Below are 21,989 nucleotides of genomic sequence, written 5' to 3' on the forward strand. Positions count from 1 at the left end.
CCTTTCACTCAAGGAGCTCATGGTACAATGGGGAACACAGATACGTAATTTCAATATAGTCAGTTCCTGTCACCTTCCAAACCACTTGGCCTGACTTAAAGATCCTTCAAGATCTGGACGCTTATCTATGCTCTCAGCACCCAGGGTGCAACTAGAATACAGTGAAAGGGCAGCTAACCAAAACTGAAGGATCAGGGAAAGCTTTGTGGGAGATGATACTCAAGCATTTAAGGATGAATGTCAAGTAAGGTTTCGGAGGGGGTGGGGAGGAAGCCAGAGAAGGGGAAAGGAGGAAGGGATATTGCAAATGAAGGGACACACAAACACACAGATGAAGAAAGGTCAAGGTAAGGACTGGTATTTTAAGTAGTGTGATATGACAATCACAGGTTGAAGAACAAAGAGAAACCAGAGAGGTAGTTACGAAAAACCTTTTAGCCACACTCAGGAGTCTGGATTTGATCTTCAAAGTGACAGAGCGCTACGAAAGGACTGCAAGCAGGAAAGAGACACAAAATACTTTATTTTAGAAAGACAACTCTGGCAGCAATGGAGTGGGTCAGCTGGGTAGTCAAGAGACAGGGGAGAAGACTCTTACGAAACTGTGGGAAAGGCAAGACAGAACAAGAGTTCAGGGTGGCGATGGGGCTGCTGTGGATAGAAGCAGTCTATGAAGACTGGAGCCAACAGCAGAGATGATTAAGGGTTTAATAGCTTTTTCAGAGGCAGCATTAATGGGCCATGGTGACTGGCTGTGACGAGAGATAATGAGGGAGCAGTTTAGATGACTCCAGGTTTCACATTTAGAATGAAAATCAGTGTAAAGCCCAAAATACTATTTATGGAGTAATTATAACAGGCCAGGACCTGTGTGTGCTAAAATATATCATATCATTTATCATATATCATTTCATATAGCATTTCCTATAGCATAGCATACCATATCACATCATATATCATATCGTACCATATCCAATTTCATCCACACAACTCAAAAAGTAGCATCCATTTTACATTTGAGGAATCTAAGGCTCAGAGAGGTTTGTAACTTGTCCAAGGTCACAAAGCACATGTAGAATTTGAAACTAAATTGTGTCTGCTTTCCTAGCCATCTACTAGAGAATGAAAGAATAGCAAAGAATTTACTGGCATTATCCTAAAAGGACAGACAGAACAGGCTGTACAAGCTACTCACTTTTCTCCCCTTAAAAGATAATCAGGGATATTACAGTTATATCTCAATCCTATATATATACTTGTACATTCTTTAAAGATGAACAACAAAAGGTACTGGTAAAATAATAATAATAATAATAATAATAATAATAAATTTAATTTACTAATATAGACAGGTTTCTGCAAACCAGACACCTTTGGAGAACAAAATTTTGACAAGATTAGATAATCATATGTAGCACTGTATTTGGAGTATTACATTGTCCGTGGGAAACTGAAAGGTTTTTCCGTTTGTTCAGTATTAATTTTAATAACAAGGAACACAGTGATGTCAGAAATTCTTTACGGAGGCTGTAACACACACTTCCCCCGTAAACTAGCAGTGGCTGTGCGTTAATGGACACAGTAAAAGTTTTAACGCTCATCTAATATTTTTCGGCTGCACCAGCAGCTGGAATGACGCACTGGCCCCATTCCCTTGGCACCGCTCCTTTGGTTTGTAACCACACACTGCTTTGTACAGAACACATATGCAATGGGAATTGTCAAAACAAAATAATTATCTTGTTTGTACTGGTCACCACAACACTAAAACATGTCTAAAATCTAAAATTTCCATTACACCATAATCATACTTAAGGAATAGGGAAGATGTCTGAATATGCTAGAAATGTAAAAAGAGCCAGGAAAACGATACTTTAAAAAGTACTTTAAATCGTTTTAATAGTCTTTAAAGCATCTCCGTCAATCACCTCCTACACATCACCAGGATATCTTACCATCATTTTAAATTCTCAGTGTCCAATTCACAATGTCTTCTCTTCACGCCCCACAGACCTGCTTGTATTCTTGTTTTCTACCCTTAATTAAAGGTATCATTTAGGTACCAACGTCCCCAAATTCACCAACCCTACGTTAGTTTCCTCCTCTCCCTTCTCCCTTCCCTTTGGCCATTGTTCTCCTGACTTTCCCAAAACAACTCTCCTCCATCCCTTCCTTTCCTCCTATTACAGGTGGTCTGATATGTACCCTTATCATGGTTTCCTTGACACCGCAGCAGTGTCCAACTTGGGCTTCCTACTAGATCCATCACTCTTGTCGAATGCATCTGCTAGGGAGCTAAAGTCTTCCCATGGAAGAACGGGCTCCCATGTAGCATCGAAAATTTTTTTGACTAAGTAATCTGTGATACAAAAAATATTTCAAATATATTTCAAAATATATTTAGAAGGAAAAGTACCTCTCCCTTTTGGAGCCTGTCCCCAGCTACCAAGTTTCCTTGCTGAAGGCAAATATTTGTAAGCTTCCGTGTACCCCTCCAGAGACATCCTTTGCATTTACAACAAATACGTGGTCTTCTGAGGTTTAAATGCATGCATGTATGTACACACACAGAGTGACATTTTATACATGCATGCTGTTTCACATCTGGCTTTTCCCACTGAATAAAACTTGGAGTTTGGTGCGTATTGTTACATAGAGAGCTGATTCATTCTTTTTCATGGTTGCATAACATTCTACCGTGTGATATATTTCATCATTCATTTCAACCAGTCTCTAATTTGTGCATTTGGGTTGTTTCCAATCTTTCCCTATTACAATGTGCAATAAATATCCTTGTACGTATGTCTTGGCACACATCATTGGTACATTTCATCACCTCTGCTAATTCTGGATGATGTGGGCAGTAAAGGTATTGATGAATCTAAAAGACTTGAAAAAACTTTCTTTACAATCTACCCCATAAAGTATGTATCTTGATCGTACTGTGTTAAGGCCCAGGTTAAGATTTTTTTCAGTAGTCATTTGGAGTAGTCATGTCAGTGCTTGCTGGTGGGCATGCTTCTGCCCATCCTGAAAAGGCACATACAACCTAGAACATCGTCACGGGAACCACACTTAACCTGTACGAAAACAAAACAAAACGAAACAAAACACTGAATTTTTACAAAGGTCTCCAAAGGGAGAAGGATTTGCTGCTTTGTCCTGACAGCCTTTCTTACATTATGAGCCTAACAAATAGGGAAGTTCTAATTGAGCAACTATGAAAAATTAATTATTGTTGGCATCTTTTACTGATGGAATTCTGAAAGAGAAAATGGCCATTTGTGCAGAAACCAGACCACAGAGGCCAAACACTCAACGCTTACAAACATGAGATCCATAGAACATACATCCATACAATGCATAGAATACTGTGACTCTTCCCACTTGAAATATTAGCGGCAGGCCCATACGACTGCTGGTTACTACCCCAGTAACTACCCACCATCAGACATTCATACTACATAGGGTTGTGCTAGATTATTACAAAGCATTAGTGAAGTGTGTAAAAGCATCCCATTTGCAGGGACAAGATACCCTACCAACTGATCCAGACAGACCATGTCATTAGGTGATGTCCGCTGTCTGGATCAATGGAAGACATAACTCAGCCTTGCTGGAAGGGGCCCAATTAAGCGCTGATGTCCAGGGCCAGGTTATCCTATGGCCACACCCTCTACTCTAAGATGCCAGCTCTGTTTAATAGCGTCTTGATAATAATCTGTTTCTGTCCAAGATTTAAAGACCATCTTCTGCCTTGAATCCCACAGTGGGGGGCAGCTTACAAGAAACTTCTGAAAGTATCCACGGCTGTCCGATCTTTCATCAACCCTGATCAGCTAACACAGCCTGAGTGTCAGGACTGTCCAAAAGCCTTCAGATCCGCTACCAGCAAGTCTCATCCTGTGACAACGAGCAAAACTAAAAAGGAAAAATATCTCCAACCGGAGAGCAATCCACCTGCGCGTTGTCAATAGGAAGGTCTTGCTTCTGATGCCCCTTGTCTGTTGCTGTCTAGATTGTTATTTGTCTTCCAGGAGTAAAAACCTACCTCTGCCTGCCTGCGTTGAGATTTGATCTTGGCGAAGTTTAAACTGGGTCCATAGAAACGTTTAAGGCAGAAACTACTGGACTGAAAAACCTCTCCTTTAAACACTTTTTTGTTGGAAATTAAATTCTTACCAGAGACCTGTCACAATGCAGAGGACAATCAAAACTGCTAATCCTCTCTCCCCCGTTAAAGATAATTCACCTAATGACTATCACCAAAACTGACCCTGGGTGGAGACCAAGCAAGCACTCTAATCATTGCTAGCTGGTACACTGGTCTACACAGCCTTCTTTCCACTTGTAAGGTGATGAGGAGTCACTAGGAATGGCCGGTCTGGACTAAACCCTATTTAAAATGTTGATTACTGCTATTGCACTCATAAAATTCCAATATGCTATTCATCCTCATGGAAGAATCACAGGCTTTAAATATTAATTATCCTACTTGTTAACTACATGCATTTACAAACCTATGTTCTCTGAACCTCACCTCTTCATCAATCGAAGGGAAGGAAGAATAACTACTTCATGGGCTTCGTGAGATATAAACTAAAAATTACCTGCTATGTGCACATTACTCCTTATTGCAGGTTACAGGACAGACCAAAGAGGTTTTGGAAATGAATAATCATTTATTTTTCTTATCTATATTATAAACACCTTAAATTTTTAAAACGTGTAGAACAATAGGCTTTCCTTGGTACTGTTTTAATATTCCATTAACATTCAAGGAGAACTTAAAACTATTTTAATATTAAAAAAAAAAAATAAGTGGTTGCTTTAAATTGTCTAATGGAGCCCAAATCTGAAAAGTGTAATGATGTGTTCTCATTTTTAGAGCATTTCATGCCAGACGCAAGGCCAGATTCTGAAGTCATCAATAAGACCAGGTGTGATGGACCAAGCACCCCTTTTTGTGTGCACATCATTTGGGTTTTGTCAGGGTGATTCAAGACTGCAGGAGGCTTGGATCACTCATAAGGCTCAGGAGGGCAAACATCTCTGGAATTTTCTGGAGCGTTTGAGCACCCCCACTGCTCTTCACTATTCCCAGTTTCTGAACAGGGCACCAAGGAGTCTGACTTCCTGGGAGATATGGAACATCAAACTCCTTAGAAAACAGGACTCTACCCTGCTGGTCAGTATAGAACCTCCAAGATACTAAAAACTCTTCAGGATTCTGCTGTTTCAGTCAGAAGCCACAGGATAACAGGATATCTTTAGCTGATATCCAGACATTGAGGATGGTTTTGGTTATTTTTGTTTTAATTTTTTTTACTAGGAGTTTATTTTCCCATGTTAGGCCTCCATTCCAGGTACCTCTGTGAGACAGGATATGATCTCTTACAGGGTTTGAGGTTTCCTTCTGTACCACAAACAGGGATCAGAAGTCAGAGCTAACGTAAATGAGTATGGAACGAAGGAGCCTTCGGCTAAGAGGCTTCAACCACGTTAAGACCACAGTGAAGTCCAAGTAAATCCCAGAGCCCTTCTCCAAAAGGGGCATGGTGAAGCAGCCAGGCTGGCAGCCTGAAGAGATCTCCTGTGAAAGTCTGCACAGCTTAGAAGCCTCCGTACAACGGGACGGCTGGTCAGCCTGGGGCTGCTCTTTTGAAACAGGAGCAACCCTTGCCCGTCATCATGCAGAATCTCTCAAAAGAGAAAATGGATCTAGAAGTTAAGTCCACGTAGCTACAGCTGCTGTCTCCAAGATCATGGTGCGAGTGACAGCATCAGCTCAGGACCATCTCGTTGGAACCTGGGAAAGGCCTAGTACGTGGAACATATCAGTGAAATGCAGACTTACAACTAGCCCAAGAACAGGAGGCTGTGCAGCATGTGGCCATTCACCGGGAGCCTCAATACGGCGGGGGCACTGTGGAGGTCAACCCTCCATGATACGGGCCTGACCTTTCATCTGGGTGGACGTCTTCCATTGGCCATCCCCAAGGTGCCTGAGGCTAAGGCTTCCCGGGGAACGAGCTTCATAAAACACTGGTGTTTAGGGTCAGGAATAAGCAGTTCTACACGGTCACCATATTTTGGTGGCAGAAATACTGACACCAGGTATGCGTTTGTGGAGAAAAGCAGATGAAGCAGTCCAGAGGATTTTGTCTATGGAATCCTGAGTGGTCGAAGAGTTTGCGTAATCTCTTCTCTTTCCTGTAACTTGGGCCCCTGTGGTGACACAGTTTCTAGTCTTAGTTGGGAGGCAGGTCATTGCTTTTTGTATCCCAAGAATCCTATTCTAAGGCCACACACTTTAAAGACAGGGACCTATTCCTGGAGGCTTTAAACTTTTTCAAAATATGGTACTCAGTTGCCAATTCCTTTTAGTCACCACTGTATATCCAGAATCTAGCACAGTGTCTGATATATACAGCAAGCTTTTGATAACTATTTGCTAATGAATGAATGAATGTCTAAGGGCAGTTCTGGAAGTGGAGGACCAGGTGGGGAGTGGGCTGCTGTGCAACAGCCTAGGAGGATAGGAAAGGTATGGAGGCAGCAGGTGCAGGTTACTGACCAGGAGCGCCATTCTCTTCCTGAGTCATGGATCTTCAGCAAGGCCAGGACAGGGTAAGGGGCAAGTGGTAATGCCAAGCACGGCTACTTAACATTGTACCCTGTCTGGATCTCCAGGGACACAGTTCTCTCGACGATGAGCCCTCTTTCCCAACATTTTGATGGTGTCTATTCATACCATCATTCATCAGAGGGTCTGTCTGATGAAACTGATCCGGAGACCCATGGTCTGATTATGCAACCAAGCCCAGGTTCCCAGAGCTCCCGAGCTGGCAGAATACTCAAGGACATGCTCACTGGTTCTTGCCTTTCTTTAGAAAGTCCATTTGAAAGATGTATGGAAGGTTACTAGTGATGGTGGAGACCTCAGTAAATCTATTTGAAAGGTTCATGGAAGAGTACTAATGAAGGTGAAGACAAAGGCACAGTTCTCCCAACCGCACCTTAGTTTAGTCTTAAAAGTCTTATTTAATCACCCCGAGATTTTAGTCTAGCTACAAAAGGACAAACATTTTCTTACCTCCTAAGACTTTGGCCTAAGGAAGCTCACGATAATGTTAAGAAGCATTTCTCTGGGTTATACTCTTGGAAAAGATCTACAACACTCAATGAAAAGATAAACATGATACTCCCACAGAAACAATGAAAAGACATTTCATTTCTTAAAGCCTGGTGTCAAAGTTTTAGGAAACCAAATACAAATTTCAAACTTAACGTATAAATTATCAGATTCATAGTATAAAGCCTAACCTAAACTGTATATAAGTCAACTTTAAAAGGGAAAACAATAACTCCTCAAATTGCATTAATGTGGTATCACTTGAGAGTGCAATACAATATTTTAACCAACACAGACATTAAAAAATATGAGGTTTGCTACTATCTGGCTTCTAATAATTATGTGGAAATACTGCAATGGTTAATCATAGGCAGAATCATGTTTGTAAGACTTATTGTTGGTATAAAAATAATCTGAGTCATGATGTGTAGATTTCAAACAAGGATACACATGTTTATGGGTATATTATAATACTACACCACGGGGGAAAATTAGGAAACTGTGCTCTCTAGGCTAAAACTTGAAATAACACCTTTCTCTCAAAGAAAAATTAGAGTTTACAAATATCATTCATTCCTTCAACAAGACACATTCCTTCATTCATTTAACAAATATTTATTGTCTTTCCACTCTATGCCTGGCCCTGTGTTAGCCTTGGGGATTCAGTGGTGAAGAAGACAGTCTTTGTGCCTAAGGAAATTTCAGTCTCCACCATCTCCCCTCCACATACACACACCATGCAACACTCTCTCCAACAGCATTCTTGAAGGAAGGTCGCGTAGCTCCTGTTGTGCCCTATAACGAGACAGAGTGTGTAAAATGTCCAGCATAGAGTCGAGCAAGCTCTACATCCACTGCTCCTTGCCTACTCCCAACAAACGCCAAGAGCTGAGAGCCCCAAATTCTGTACTAGCTGCACACAGCTTTCAGTCATCCAACCTTGAGATAGTCATTTCAGCTCCTTGAACCTGAGTCTGCTCTGAGGACTCTCTTCTTGAAGGCCACTTTCCGATCACAGGAAATGAGATGACTAGAGATTTCTAATAATGGGCAGAGCCATTACCTCACAAGAGGCCTATTCTATCAGATGACACAGTTATAAAGTTCTCTTTTGTGTAGAGCTGAAACTGTCCCTCCGTGAATTCAACCACGGATCTTTGTCCTGTACGCCAAACCTGTCTACTGCTTCTTATCCATAATAATCCCTCAAATATTGAAAAGATATCACATCTTCCCAAGTCTTTAAAATAAAAAGTGCCTTTAATGTCAATCAATCCCATTTTCCGGACCTTTTAAAATAATATTAGTTACCTGCCTCTGTGAGGTCTTTATCAACCTTTCTATTTAACATGTAGTGCCCACAATAAAATACAGTGCTCTAAATTTGTAGTACAACCAGCAAGTGCTTGTGATACATCTAGTAACACAATATAAGACTCTATGATTGGGCTTCCCTGGTGGCACAGTGGTTAAGAATCTGCCTGCCAAAGCAGGAGACACGGGTTCGAGCCCTGGTCCGGGAAGATCCCACATGCCGAGGAGCAACTAAGCCTGTGCACCACAACTACTGAGCCTGCGCTCTAGAGCCCGCGAGCCACAACTACTGAGCCCACGTGCTACAACTACTGAAGCCCGCGTGCCTAGAGCCCGTGCTCTGCAACAAGAGAAGCCACCGCAGTGAGAAGACTGTGCACCACAATGAAGAGTAGCCTCCGCTCGCCGCAACTAGAGAAAGCCCATGCACAGCAATGAAGACCCAATGCAGCCAAAAATAAATAAATAAAATTAAAAAAAAAAAGACTCTATGATTGACTTGGAGGAGAAAAGACAACTGAACGTGTAAAAAGCAACCACAGGAATACTATCTGAAACATACTCATTTACAACTCCACAATAAAAAGGCAGGATAGCAGAGCAGTCAAGAGTACAGATTGAGGCCATATAACCCAGATGGGTTCAGATTCTAGCTATTTATATGTATTGGATGTTAACCTCTCTGTTTCAGATTTCTCCCCTATGAAATGGGAAGCCTAATAGAACCTACCTTATAAGACTGATATAAAAAAGTGAATGAGTGATCAGATATGAAGCAGTTATAAGAGGTACAGAGTAGACTAAACATTATCAAATAAAATAGGCAACTTATTTATCTAAGTGATTATATATTAACATGTTTATCTAAATGCCTGTTTTGCAATGTGCATTCACAAATGATATAAAAAGAAAATAACTTTTCATTACTTCCATGTATCTAAAGATTGAGTTATTAACGGATAAAAGTAAATTGACACTTCCTTAGGTTCAAAGGATGTGATATCTCTCTTAAGAGAGAAGATGAAGTGAATTATATTAACAGAGAGGAAGCTACGAGGAAAATAGAATAAACAGAAAGTAAACATGAAAGAAACAAGTTCTTAAGAACATTTTCCCCTTCCATGAAAACACAGTCTGCTCATTTTGACTATACTATGAATGCATAATTTTCAGCACTTTATGTGCAGTAAGAGTATTCTCTTTATTGGTTTGCTTTTATGTCTACTTTTAAAAACCTCATCAGAAGAGTCATCATCTAATGCTAATCAACTTTCGGTCATGTCTACCGTGGCAAGTGACCCCTGAACTAAAATGACTCTGTCTCAGTGCTCATTTAGTTCTAAAAATAAGTGCTGTCACATGGCATCTGTTTCCATACAACTAAGCCAGCATGGATATGAAGTAACCATGGGACTTCAAAGACACTTGTAGATCACTCACTAACAATGCTAAGGGTAGTTAAATAAACAAAATAAATTACCTCTGTATTTCTTTCTAGTTCAAAAAAAAAAAAAAGCTTTCTTTACAAACCTTAGTAAGAAGTTTTACCAATGTTGATACAATTTCTTTAAAAATGATGACTCATTTATTTAAGGTTTAGCCCAAACTTCATTAAAATTTAAAGAAAACAGTCATTTGAACAGTACACTTTGAAAGCCTAATGTATACCACATCATTGTGATGGCTTTCAAATCATTAAAAAGCTCTTCTTTAGCAAATAACATTTACCTAACAAGGAACAACTGTATTCCATTTGTTACAAAATGGTTGCTTTTCCCAGCAATACTTATTAATATTAGATAAAAGTGGAAATAAATCTTCACTACACCTCTGAGAAATAGGCAGCATGGAATGTTTTCTCAAGATAAAGTTCATCCATATTCTCTTTCAAAATTCCCAAACTTTTAAAAGTTGGCAATACTGTCACTCGTGAAGGGAATCAAGAGATAATAAGTTTGTGATAACAGTTGCCACCAAGATGTATCAAACTGTACGTGCTCATCACTGTGCTAGGTATTTTGGTGCATTATCACATTTCATTTAATCCTCATAACCTATGAGGCAGATACCATTATTACCCTCAATTAAAGTTAAGGACACTGAGATTTATAGCAGTTAACTAATTTGTCTAGGGTCACCTAACTAGACACGGCCAAGCCACGACCCAAACCCCGGCTGTCTGACTTCACTCTTAAGCTCTGCAATTGGAAAAATAAAAAAAAGCTGGGGATAAACATGCCATGATTAGTGAGAAAGAGACAAAGAGAGCTGTGGATGTGAGAAGAAAGAGAACAGAGGCAAAGACTACCCAGACAGAAGGAATACTGTGCAATAGGAAAGAGCCCTGAGTTAAACATCAGGAGATCTGCAATCCCTTCCCTGGGGGGGCCACAGTATGACCAAGGGAAATCAATTCTCTCTAGTTTAATATAAGAAGAGCACATTCACATACAGCACAGAGGTATGTTAAAGATAAAAAGGTTAAAGTGGGGCTTCCCTGGTGGCGCAGTGGTTGAGAGTCCGCCTGCCGATGCAGGGGACGCGGGTTCGCGCCCCGGTCCGGGAGGATCCCGCGTGCCGCGGAGCGGCTGGGCCCTTGAGCCGTGGCCGCTGGGCCTGCGCGTCCGGAGCCTGTGCTCCGCAACGGGAGAGGCCACGACAGTGAGAGGCCCGCGTACCGCAAAACAAAACAAAACAAAAAAAAAAAAAAAAAAAAAAACAAACAAACAAAAAAGGTTAAAGTGAAAATAAAACTCCCAAACACCATACAAATATCAATAAAATAAAAGAGAAAACAATTAAAAATGGACAAAAAAAATTAAGAATGTTTCACTGATTCCACAGTCATAGAAAATGTCATGGTAGAATTTAAACTACAAATAAATTAACTGTGAACATTAAGCTAAACACTCATAAAAATGCCAAGAAGCCTGTCTGGAACTGTTCTTTTCTGTTCCCCGATCACATCACTGACACCTAACATCACAGAAAATGCGTTCAACGTTACTAGGTTTTGTTGTTGTTGTCTACTGCAGAAGACACTGGTAAAAACAGAAATGCAAACTTAGGTCCATATTAGCCCAACGGAGGGTAATTAAAAAGTATGTATGTATGTGCACGTGCGTGTGTGTGCGTTTAATTTATCATATCTATTTATTTTGACATTGTGAGACCTGGAGCAGAGGAATCCAGCTATTCTGTGAAACCAACAGAAACAGTGTGATAATAAATAGGCATTGTTTTACGCCACTAAGTTTGTGGTAATCTGTTACGAAACAACAGAAAACTAATATAATACCTGAGGCAATTTAGACAACCCCAAAAACTAGACAATTATTAACTCCAGGGATGGGCGCATAGGCCTGTTTAAAAGTAATCATCGTGTAGGTAGGTCTTAACCATGTCTGCAGATCCTTTGGCACCACCCTCAAGATGTCTGTGTCCCCTCCCCTGGAAGCTCAGTCAGTCTCAGTGCTTGCTCATAACCACAGAATGACTTCCCCAGCTAAGTCAGTTTCTGCCCTGCTCTCTAGAACACTCCCTGTAGAACCCATTTTACTAGAGTTCGACATTGGGTTTTTGGGTAAAGGACAGCTTTTCCACTTTCCATTTACTAATTATAGAGTTTCCATTTCCTATTGTCCCTTGTCAATATATCATCCTTAGGGACTTCAAGGCAAAGAGTAGTGGCTGCAATGAGGCGGAATTCGGCTGTTGCTGCATTCCCCAGCCATAACACCACCAAATTACACCATTAACCTCTGACACGAACTGGCCAAAATAACACCACGAGTAGCAGTCACTGGAACCCAGGAAGGTGGAACGTTTAAATATTTAAAGATAGGGAGGATTGTCAATTACTGGTTGAAAACATACCTCTTATTCCATTTTATACCCTGGAAAGTTCTACCAAATTGATTTGCTATAAAACTCTAAGCAATCTGCCTAACATTTTAGTCTTGCATTTCTTGTCCAACAAACTTCAGAAACGAAGTTTGGTTGAGTGAAACATTGGAAATTTCTTGAAAATATTTCAACGAAAAAATCTTCTCGTGCCCAAAATGAACTCTCATTTTATTAATTAAAATCAACAAATACTTATGGATAAGGTACTATGAGATAAAAATGTATGACAGTGTCCCTATCCTCAAGGAGGTTATAAGAAACATAAGTACTTAGCTAAACACAAGGCGGAATGTAGTAAGTTCTATGAGAAGGTACAAAAGGAGAGACTGCATGCAGTTGGAGGTCCAAGAAAGAGCTGTACGAAGGATTTGAATAACCTCTCCCAAATCTTAAATTTCGGAACCTTCACTCAGACTAAACTCTAGATCCTTGTCGGGGAGAACCTCTTATCCACAACCCCACCACGAGTCTCCACAGAGGGGAGAAAACTAATGCTCACTTCCCAGGGAAGACAAGTGGTGAATCTGATAGGTTAATCGCCCTTCCCGACCTTCACCTGGGAGGAAGGAAGAATAAGCAACATTTTGCCCTTCGGCCTCCAACAACTTATCAGAAGCTCTGTAGTCAGTGGTTATTGGATCCTGTTCAGTCATTAATAAAGTCACCCCGTATTCCTTATGCTCCATTCTCAAAAACTGAGAACTCAGAGGGGGAAGATGGATCAGTTGCTGATCCCTCAAATATCCAACAATCCCTTTTTATCTTTCTGTCCAGTATGCCCTATAAATCATCAATCCTGGGCCAATTTAGTTGTTTTTCTTTACTCCTATCTTTAAGAAAATGCTATAGGCCCAGGAATTAAGAACATTACTTATCTCTAATCTCTGGTGGACACTATTTACTACCTAGTAATCTTCTACTGATCCCTGTTCAGTTTCGATTCTTATTTTCTATAGAAGCTCCTCCAAACCCGCCTAAAGTCTTATTCATAGCATATGACCTAATCTTCAATTTCACTGAGAAAACAGCAGTGTTTGGGTTTGAAATATATGAACTTCCTGCCCACACCTACTTCCATAAACTTTCTGTCTCCTATTCAAGGCTAATCTCTTAACGTGTGCTCTGGGTCCCAAGCCCTGCAGTTTACTCAGCAATCATGCTCCAACAATTATTCCCTTTCTCTCCTGCAGCTTCAGCTTTCGATTCTAACAATTCTTTCCTCTCTTCATATAGACACACTCAAAACTCATTTTAAAAACAAAGCAAAAGATCCACAACAACAACAAAACCAGAACTGCCTCTTCAAACCTGAACATTCTTGTTGCTATACGTCTGCTCCTTCTTTTTGCGGTACGCGCGCCTCTCCCGTTGTGGAGCACAGGCTCCGGACGCGCAGCCTCAGCGGCCATGGCTCACGGGCCCAGCCGCTCCGCGGCATGTGGGATCTTCCCGGACCGGGGCACGAACCCGTGTCCCCTGCATCGGCAGGCAGACTCTCAACCACTGCGCCACCAGGGAAGCCCTGTCTGCTCCTTCTTTTAACTGCCAAACTTGTAGGACAAGGAGTCCGTGCTGGCCCTCTCTGCCTTTCCACTTAGCATTCGTCATGCAGCCTACTGCATGCCACCCTCCACTGCAACTACTCGCATCAGTGTGACCAAATGACCTCCTGATTCACCAATTCAACAGACACTTTTCCTTTCTTCTTTGACTTGACCTCTCTACAGCATTTGATGTTTAACAACTTCCGTCTTGAAACTCCCTTCCACAGGCTTTTTATAAATCATTGCCTCCTGATGTTGCTTCTATACTTCAGAATGCTCTCTCTCAGTCTTTATTGGTCAAACCTTACATTTTAACTTTTTCCCAGGATTCTATTCTTGGCTGTCCTCTCTCTTCACAAACTCAACTGTCCCTGGGGAGGGGGTGGGGGAGGAATATTCACAGCATGAATTATCTCACATGCCCATAAATCAATAAGACTAAATCTGAACTCATTTGCTTCTTCTCCATCCCCTACCCTTACCAGTGTTACCTCCATCATGGCACTGCTCTCTATTTGTTTATCTGTCTATCCTCCCTGCCCTGGCATGCCTAGGGGATGAACACAAAACACTGCTGTCCATAGTGGAAGCTTCCTAGGGCAGGGGCTAGGAGTGTGGAAGGGGTCAGCGACCTAGCAAGAACAATGCACCTGAGAGGACCTAAGGAAAATGTAGCTATAAAAGTATCCCAGGGACCTCCCCAGTGGCGCAGTGGATAAGACTCCATGCTCTCAAAGCAGGGGGCCTGGGTTCAAACCCTGGTCAGGGAACTAGATCCCACATGCATGCTGCAACTAAGAGTTCGCACTGCCGCGACTAAGGAGCCCATGTGCTGCAACTAAGGAGCTGGCGAGCCACAACTAAGGAGCCCGGGAGCCGCAACTAAGGAGCCCACCTGCTGAAACGAAGACCTGGTGCAATCAAATAAATAAATAAATATTTAAATATTTTTTTAAGAAAAAGAATCCCAGATGAACTTCACTGAACTACACCATGAATATCTTGAGGGAAGTGATACATATATATGTACATTTTTTTTGCTCTGAATCCCTTGTGTTTATTAGCACAAGTGCCTAGCACATGGTGGATCCTCAATTCATAGTTAATTCATATTTTTGTAATCAAAGAAGTAGAAAAAGTATGGGATATCTGAGATAAGCTCTGAAGAATTAGTAGAATTTCAACAGCTGTTGATGGAGGAGGGATCATTTAAGTCAGAGGGAATGGAAAAAGCATTAGGTTCAGACAGAACTGCTGCACTGGTGGGATGTATAAGGACAAATAATTATCAGTGTGCTAGAATGCTGAGGAAGGATTTTACAGGACTTTACAGCGGAGTTACAGATGCAACCTGACAGGCGATGGTGAGCCAGTGAGGTCTTTTAAGCAGTGTGATTTGCAATTGGAAAAAAATTAACTGGAACAGAGGACACTTCTTTAAATGGCTGCCAAATGAAATACCTAAGTGAGAAGAAATGAAGGCCTGAACTACAGCAACTAGAGTAACTGTAGATTGAAAGGAGAAAATATTATTTTTAAGGTTGAAGGTAAAAACCCAAACTTTTTGAATATTTAAGAACAGTGGAATTAGTTGAACATTAAAGGGAGGTGAAAATTTTAAGGCACTAAAATTAGAAGGTCTAAAAAGAAAACTATATAAATGCTTTAAAAAAATACATTTACTACATTGGTTTATTGACCCAAACAATCATGACACATTGGGTGTTAGCGTCTACGATGTACTTATCAAGTTTACTGTTCTTGGTGAGAACTCCAACACGTGTGACACACAGCTGGCAATTGAAGAGGGCGTTCAGTACAAGCTCACGAAAGATCATTCTGTAACTTTTGAGGGGGGAGTTACCAGAGTATAACCATACCGTGAAGCTGTTGTTAGCATTTTTTGTGCTTGCTTCAGCTACACTGGCATCTGAGAGGTCAACTTCATCAAATATCAGAGACTGTTAATGAAAAAGAACACAAACATGTCAAGTGCAAACCTAACTGAATGCTCCTCAGTATTTTTTTTGTTTGTTTTTTTTTACCGTCACAACACGACCGCGAAGCTATGTCAGGAATTAGAAATAAAAAATGAAGAAAAACTGAAATTACTGATGCTTGGTGAGTAAAACTATAAAGTTCAACGAACACATAAATTCCAAACTGTAAGGGACTTTAAAGAACTCCCCTGGCATATTGCTTCATTGAAAATGCTCTGTGCTCTCCAGAAGCATCGTTTATGGGAAACCTACTACTCGGTGTATGACATACGCACATACTCACACACTCCCCACAATGAGAAGAACTAGTCCCGTCTCAGATCATGGACAGTTACTGAACTTTTTGAACGTGACCTTCCTCATCTGTAAATGTGTTCAAATGAGATGGTGCATGTGCTCTGCAAATATAAGATGACATTTCTTTTATACTCTTAAAAGAAATTTTATTTATTTCTTTTCTTTTTTTTTTTTTGCAGGCTCCAAAATTTATTTTTTTTGTATGCTTAAAAGTGGTTTTAATCAAAAAAGTTTCAGTGGTAAAAACTCCAAAGAAATAAAATCTTTAAAATGGACAATTGAGAAATTAGGAAATTCTAGTAAATAAATGTATCCTTCCCACGTTGAGTCAGTTGGTCCTTGTTCACAGTCATTCAGTGTTCTTCCAGTGAGGCAGGTATAACACCACTCCTCTAGGACTGCTAGAAAAGGAGGCTCCCTTATCTAATAACTTTTACCTCCCCCCAAGATCTCCAGGGGGTTATGCAACTCTGCTTCAACCCAACCAATCTGACTGAAGACTTGTTCCCTGACTACAAGGAATTTATAATCTAGCACAGGAGCTGAAATAGACACAACTAGTTTTAAGTAAGGGAGACTATTAAAAGTGGAAGAGCAGATACTACAAAATGCTATGGAAGGTCACAGCAGAAAACAAATGTTTTGGGCTTCCCTGGTGGCACAGTGGTTGCGAGTCCGCCTGCTGATGCAGGGGACACAGGTTCGTGCCCAGGTCCGGGAAGATCCCACATGCCGCGGAGCGGCTGGGCCCGTGAGCTATGGCCGCTGAGCCTGCGCGTCCGGAGCCTGTGCTCCGCAACGGGAGAGACCACAACAGTGAGAGGCCCGCGTACCGCAAAAAAAGAAAACAAATGTTTTCTCTTGTGAATAACGGAATGAAGACAATTTTAGGTGGACCTTAAAGAAAATAGGGAATTTCTTTAAGTGGAGATAGAGAAAATATCATCCTGGGGATGGAAAACATGGGGCGAGGCTGTAGACTATTGAGTGGTCAGTGTTGTCTGGAGAGAAATGTGAGAAGTCAGAATGGAGCCAGATCAGGGACAACCATGAACATAATGACTTTTAAAATAAGATTATTCTATTTTGTTATTACTTCCACAGCTGCATAAACTAAGAATTATGTTTGTTTGTTTATTTATTTATTTTTTACCTCCTGGTGTATAACTCTACTAATTATATCACAAACACGTGTTTTGTAATATAGAAATGATCAATTATCCTACTGGCACAGTAACAATAAATCTTACTATTTTTAAATTGAAATATAGTTGACATACAATACTATGTTAGTTTCAAGTGTACAACATAGTAATTTGACAATCAAATACATCATCAAATGATCACCATGATAAGTCTAGTAACCATTTGTCATCATACAAAATTATTACAATATTATTAATTATATTCCACATACTGTATATTAAATCCCCATGACATTTAACCCTCCCCTCTGGCAACCACCCATTTGTTCTCTGTATCTGTAAGTCTCTTTCTGTGTTGGTTTGTTTGTTCATTTGTTTTGTTTTCTATATTCCACATGTAAGTGAGATTGTACGGTATTTGTCTTTCTCTGTCTGACTTATTCCACTCAGCATAATACCTTCTATGTTCATCCATGTTGTTGCAAATGGCAAGATTTCATTCTTTATGGCTAATATTTCATTATATTCATTACTAATAACTGGTCTGTTCAGATTTTCTGTTTCTTCCTGATTCAGTCCTGGAAGATTGTATGTTTTCAGAAATTTATCCAGTTCTCCCAGGTTGTCCAATTTGTTGGTATATAATTTTCATAGTAACCTCTTATGATCCTTTGTATTTCTGTGATGTCAGTTGTAACTTCTCTTTCATTTCCAATTTTATTTATTTGGCTCTCTGTCTTTTTTTCTTGATGACTTTGGATAAAGATTTATCAATTTCATTTATCTTTTCAAAGAACCTGCTCTTAGGTTTTTGTGGGGTTTTTTAGTCTCTGTTTCATTTAATTCCACTTGTAACTTTACTATTTCCTTCCTTCTGCTAACTCTGGACTTGTTTATTCTTCTTTTTCTCATTCCTCTAGGTGTAAGGTTAGATTTTTTATTTGAGATTTTTCTTGTTTCCTGAGGTAGGCCTGTATTACTATGAAATTCCCCCTTAGAACTGCCTTTGCTGAGTCCCAAAGATTTTGGAACACTGTGTTTCCATTTTAATTTGTTTGAAGGTATTTCTTGATATCCTCTTTGATTTCTTCAATGACCCATTGGTTGTTACTGAGTTTGTTGTTTAGACTCCATGTGTTTGAGTTTTATTCCAGTTTTTCTTGCGGTTGATTTCTAGTCTCATACTGTTGTGGTCAGAAAAGATGCTTGATGTGATTTCAGTATTTTAAAATTTATTGAGATTTGTAGCCTAATAAAAGATCTGTCCTGGAGCGTTCCATGTGCACTTGAAAAGAATGTATATTCTGCTGTTATGGGGTGGAACGTCCTGTATATATTATTAAGTCCCATTGAGTCTAATGTGTCATTTAAGGCCAGTGTTTCCTTATTGATTTTCTGTCTGAATGATCTAATGATCACATTACATTGATGTAAAGGGGTGTTAAAGTCCCCTACTATTATTGTATTACTGTCAGTTTCTCCTTTATGTCTGTTAATATTTGGTTCACATATTCAGGTGCTCCTCTGCTGGGCATATATATATTTACTAGTGTTATATCTTCTTATTGGATTGATCCCTTTATCATTAGGTAATGCTTTTCTTTGTCTCTTGTTACAGTCTTTGTTTTAACGTCTATGGTTTTAACATCTATTTTGTCTGATATAAGTATTGCTATCCCATATTTCTTTTCATTTCTATTTGCATGGAATATCTTTTTCATCTCTTCACTTTCAGTCTGTGTGTGTCTTTAGATCTGAAGTGAGTCTCTTGTAGGCACCATATATATGGGTCTTGTTTTTTGTACCTATTCAGCCATGCTGTGTCTTTTGATTGGTGCATTTAGTCTGTTTACATTTAAAGTAATTATTGATAAGTATGTACTTACTGCCATTTTTGTGAATTGTTTTCTGGTTATCTTTGTTGTCCTTCTCTGTTCCCTTCTTCTTCTCTTGCTCTCTCCCCTTGTGATTTGATGATTTTCTTTAGTATCATGTTTATATTCCTTTCTCTTTATTGTTTGTATATCTGTTATCAGTTTTTGGTTTGTGGTTACCATGAGGTTCTCATACAACAACCTCTGTATATAGCAGTCTATTTTATGTTGATAGTTGCTTAAGTTTGAGCATGTTCTAAAAGCACTACATTTTTACTCCATCCACCATTTTATGTTTTTGATGTTATCTTACTTTGTGTATTCCTTAACTAATTATTGTAGATATATATGGTTTTACTAGTTTTGTTTTTTAACCTTCGTACTAGCTACATCGGTGGTTGATCCACTACCTTTACTATATTTTTGCCTTTACTGATGAGATATTGTCTTTCATAATTTTCATATTTCTAGTAATAATTTTTTCTTTTCTGTTTAAATTTCTTTAACATTTCTTTTAAGACTGGTTTAGTGGTGATGAACTATAAAATAGACAAGCTATTGCTTGCCTGGGAAACTCTATCTCTCTCTCAATTCTGAATGATGGCCTTGCTGGATAGAATATTCTTGGTTATGAGTTTTCTCCTTTCAGTACTTTGAATATATTGTGCCAGTCCCTTCTGTAAAGTTTTTGCTGAAAAGTCAGCTGACAGTCTTATGGGGACTCCCATGTATGTAACTAGTTGTTTTTCTCTTGGTGCTTTTAAGATTTTCTCTTTAGCTTAACATTTTGGCATTTTAATTATAATGTGTCTTGGTGTGGGTCCCTCTGGGTTCACTTTGTTTGGGTCTCTCTGTACTTCCTGGGCCTGGATGTCTGTATCCTTCACCAAGTTAGGAAAGTTTTCAGCCATATTTCTTCAAATACATCTTCTGTCCTTTTCATTCTCTCTTCCCCTTCTGGGACCCTTATAATGTGAATGTTGATATACTTGATGTTGCCCAAGAGGTCCCTTAAACTATCCATTTTTTTGTTTCTTTTTCTTTTTACTGTTCTGATTGGGTGATTTCCACTACCTTATCTTCTAGACCACTGGTCCTCTCTTCTGCATCATCTAATCTGCTGTTGGTTTCCTCGGGTGTACTTTTCATTTCCATTATTATTTTCTGTCTCTTTGTTGAAATTCTCACTCTTCTATTCTTCTACTGAGTTCAGTGAGTATCTTTATGACCATTACTTTGAACACCTTACCTGGAAGTTTGCTTATCTCCATTTCATTCAATCTATTTCTGAGGGTTTGTCTAGTTCTTTCATTTGGAACATATTCCTTTGTTTCTTCATTTTGCCTAACTTTCTGTGTTTGTTTCTACATGTTGAGCAGATCAGCTATGTCCCCCGGTCTTGAGATAGTGGCTTTGTGTAGAAGGTATCCTGTGGGGCCCAATAGCATGGTCTCCCTTGGTTACCAGGGCCAGATGCTCCAGGAGTGTCCCCTTTGTGGGCTGCATGTGTCCTCCTGTTGTGGCTCAGCTGCACTTGCTGAGGGGGTGCTTGTACGCAAGGCTGGACCCCAGTGTGGCTGGCTGCAAGGCCCAGTTGCAACTGTTGTGGGTGCTCTGGTGTGTGGGGCTGACCCCTGGGGCAGGAGCCACTTTAGGGGGACACTAGTGTTGGCCAAAGTGTCCACCAGGTCTAATAGGGCAGGGGGCTGTTTTGGTGGGGCTCCAGTGCCAGCTGAGGGTACCCACCTTAATGTTTATTTTTGAAGGAACAGTAAAATATCCGTTTTAAATGGAAGCTCATCATTACAATTTTTTTCTTCCAAAGCTACATCATTCTTATTTCATTCAATTATTATATAAAAATTATTTAAGCCTTGATTTTATCTCACTGTGATTTTTATTTCCAAATGCTAGCATAATTGAGTGACTGTTTTGTGCTAGGTATTATGTAAGCACTTCATGTACATAATTTCATTTAAGCCTCCTCTCAACAACATGCTGTCCACAGCCACTCCACTGGAATGTGCTAGAATAGGGATATGAACTCTTGTCTGAAACCAGAGTATGAACTCTTAGCAACTACAACAATTCTCTCTCTCATTTTCAGGAAAAGATTTATGGGGTAAAAAGTAGCAAGAAAGGGGGGAACCCAGATTTAGAGTTTATTATATCTGTCTAATAAGGTTACATTTAACTGTTCATTTTACTTGGAAGGAAAAAAGAAAGAAAGCAAACTACACTAGGACGGTCCTATAAGATTGTCCTTAGGGGAAATGGCATGAAACTGACTCAAATAGACCCCCTTGGGATTTGGTCCAAGATGAATCACATTTATATGGAATTTATATCAGAGCAGTAAGGCTAGTGAGCCCCAAGACAAAAACAGTTTATAGAACCAAAATTTCAATTCCATCTACAGCCTTCGAGTGCTTGCAACTAGTATTCTCTCGAATTACCTTTGAGTCCTTTGCATAATAAAGTGTACGACCTCGAAGTTTGAAGTATCGCTTTTTCCATCTTTGGAAAGAACTGGTTTGCTTCAACAGCTGACCCTCTTTAATACTGGTCTAGGGAGAAGCAGAAACACAACAACATGATTAAAATGAAACTCAAAACCAAATAAATTTCAAAATTAATGACACACTATCATTAACATTTTGAATATTATTTCTCATGCTTTGCAAATTACATGAGAGAGTATTTTATTCTCCCCATTCAACAAGGGAGCACGTGTGCAAAGCCCCAAAGAGCAAAGGTGAATTCAACATGGTGAC

At 39.9% G+C, this 21,989-nt stretch overlaps 1 protein-coding gene across 7 annotated transcripts in view; it reads right to left on the minus strand.

Moving 5' to 3' along the window:
* The window catches only part of DGKH (diacylglycerol kinase eta), a 175,631-nt gene that overhangs the window by 82,790 nt on the left and 70,852 nt on the right, over nt 1-21,989 (minus strand). For all 7 annotated transcript variants that reach the window (XR_003682539.2, XR_003682538.2, XM_055089442.1 and 4 more), the window contains 2 exons: nt 21,672-21,782; nt 15,780-15,860 (listed from right to left, as the gene is read on the minus strand). Coding sequence is in view for 5 of the 7 variants with exons in the window: in XM_055089442.1 (XP_054945417.1) it covers nt 15,780-15,860; nt 21,672-21,782 (192 nt within the window). In the remaining 2 variants the exon portion in view is untranslated. The remainder of the gene's footprint in view (nt 1-15,779; nt 15,861-21,671; nt 21,783-21,989) is intronic.

The sequence above is a fragment of the Physeter macrocephalus genome, chromosome 13 (assembly GCF_002837175.3).
Source record: "Physeter macrocephalus isolate SW-GA chromosome 13, ASM283717v5, whole genome shotgun sequence".
NCBI classification, from domain to species: Eukaryota; Metazoa; Chordata; class Mammalia; order Artiodactyla; family Physeteridae; genus Physeter; species Physeter macrocephalus.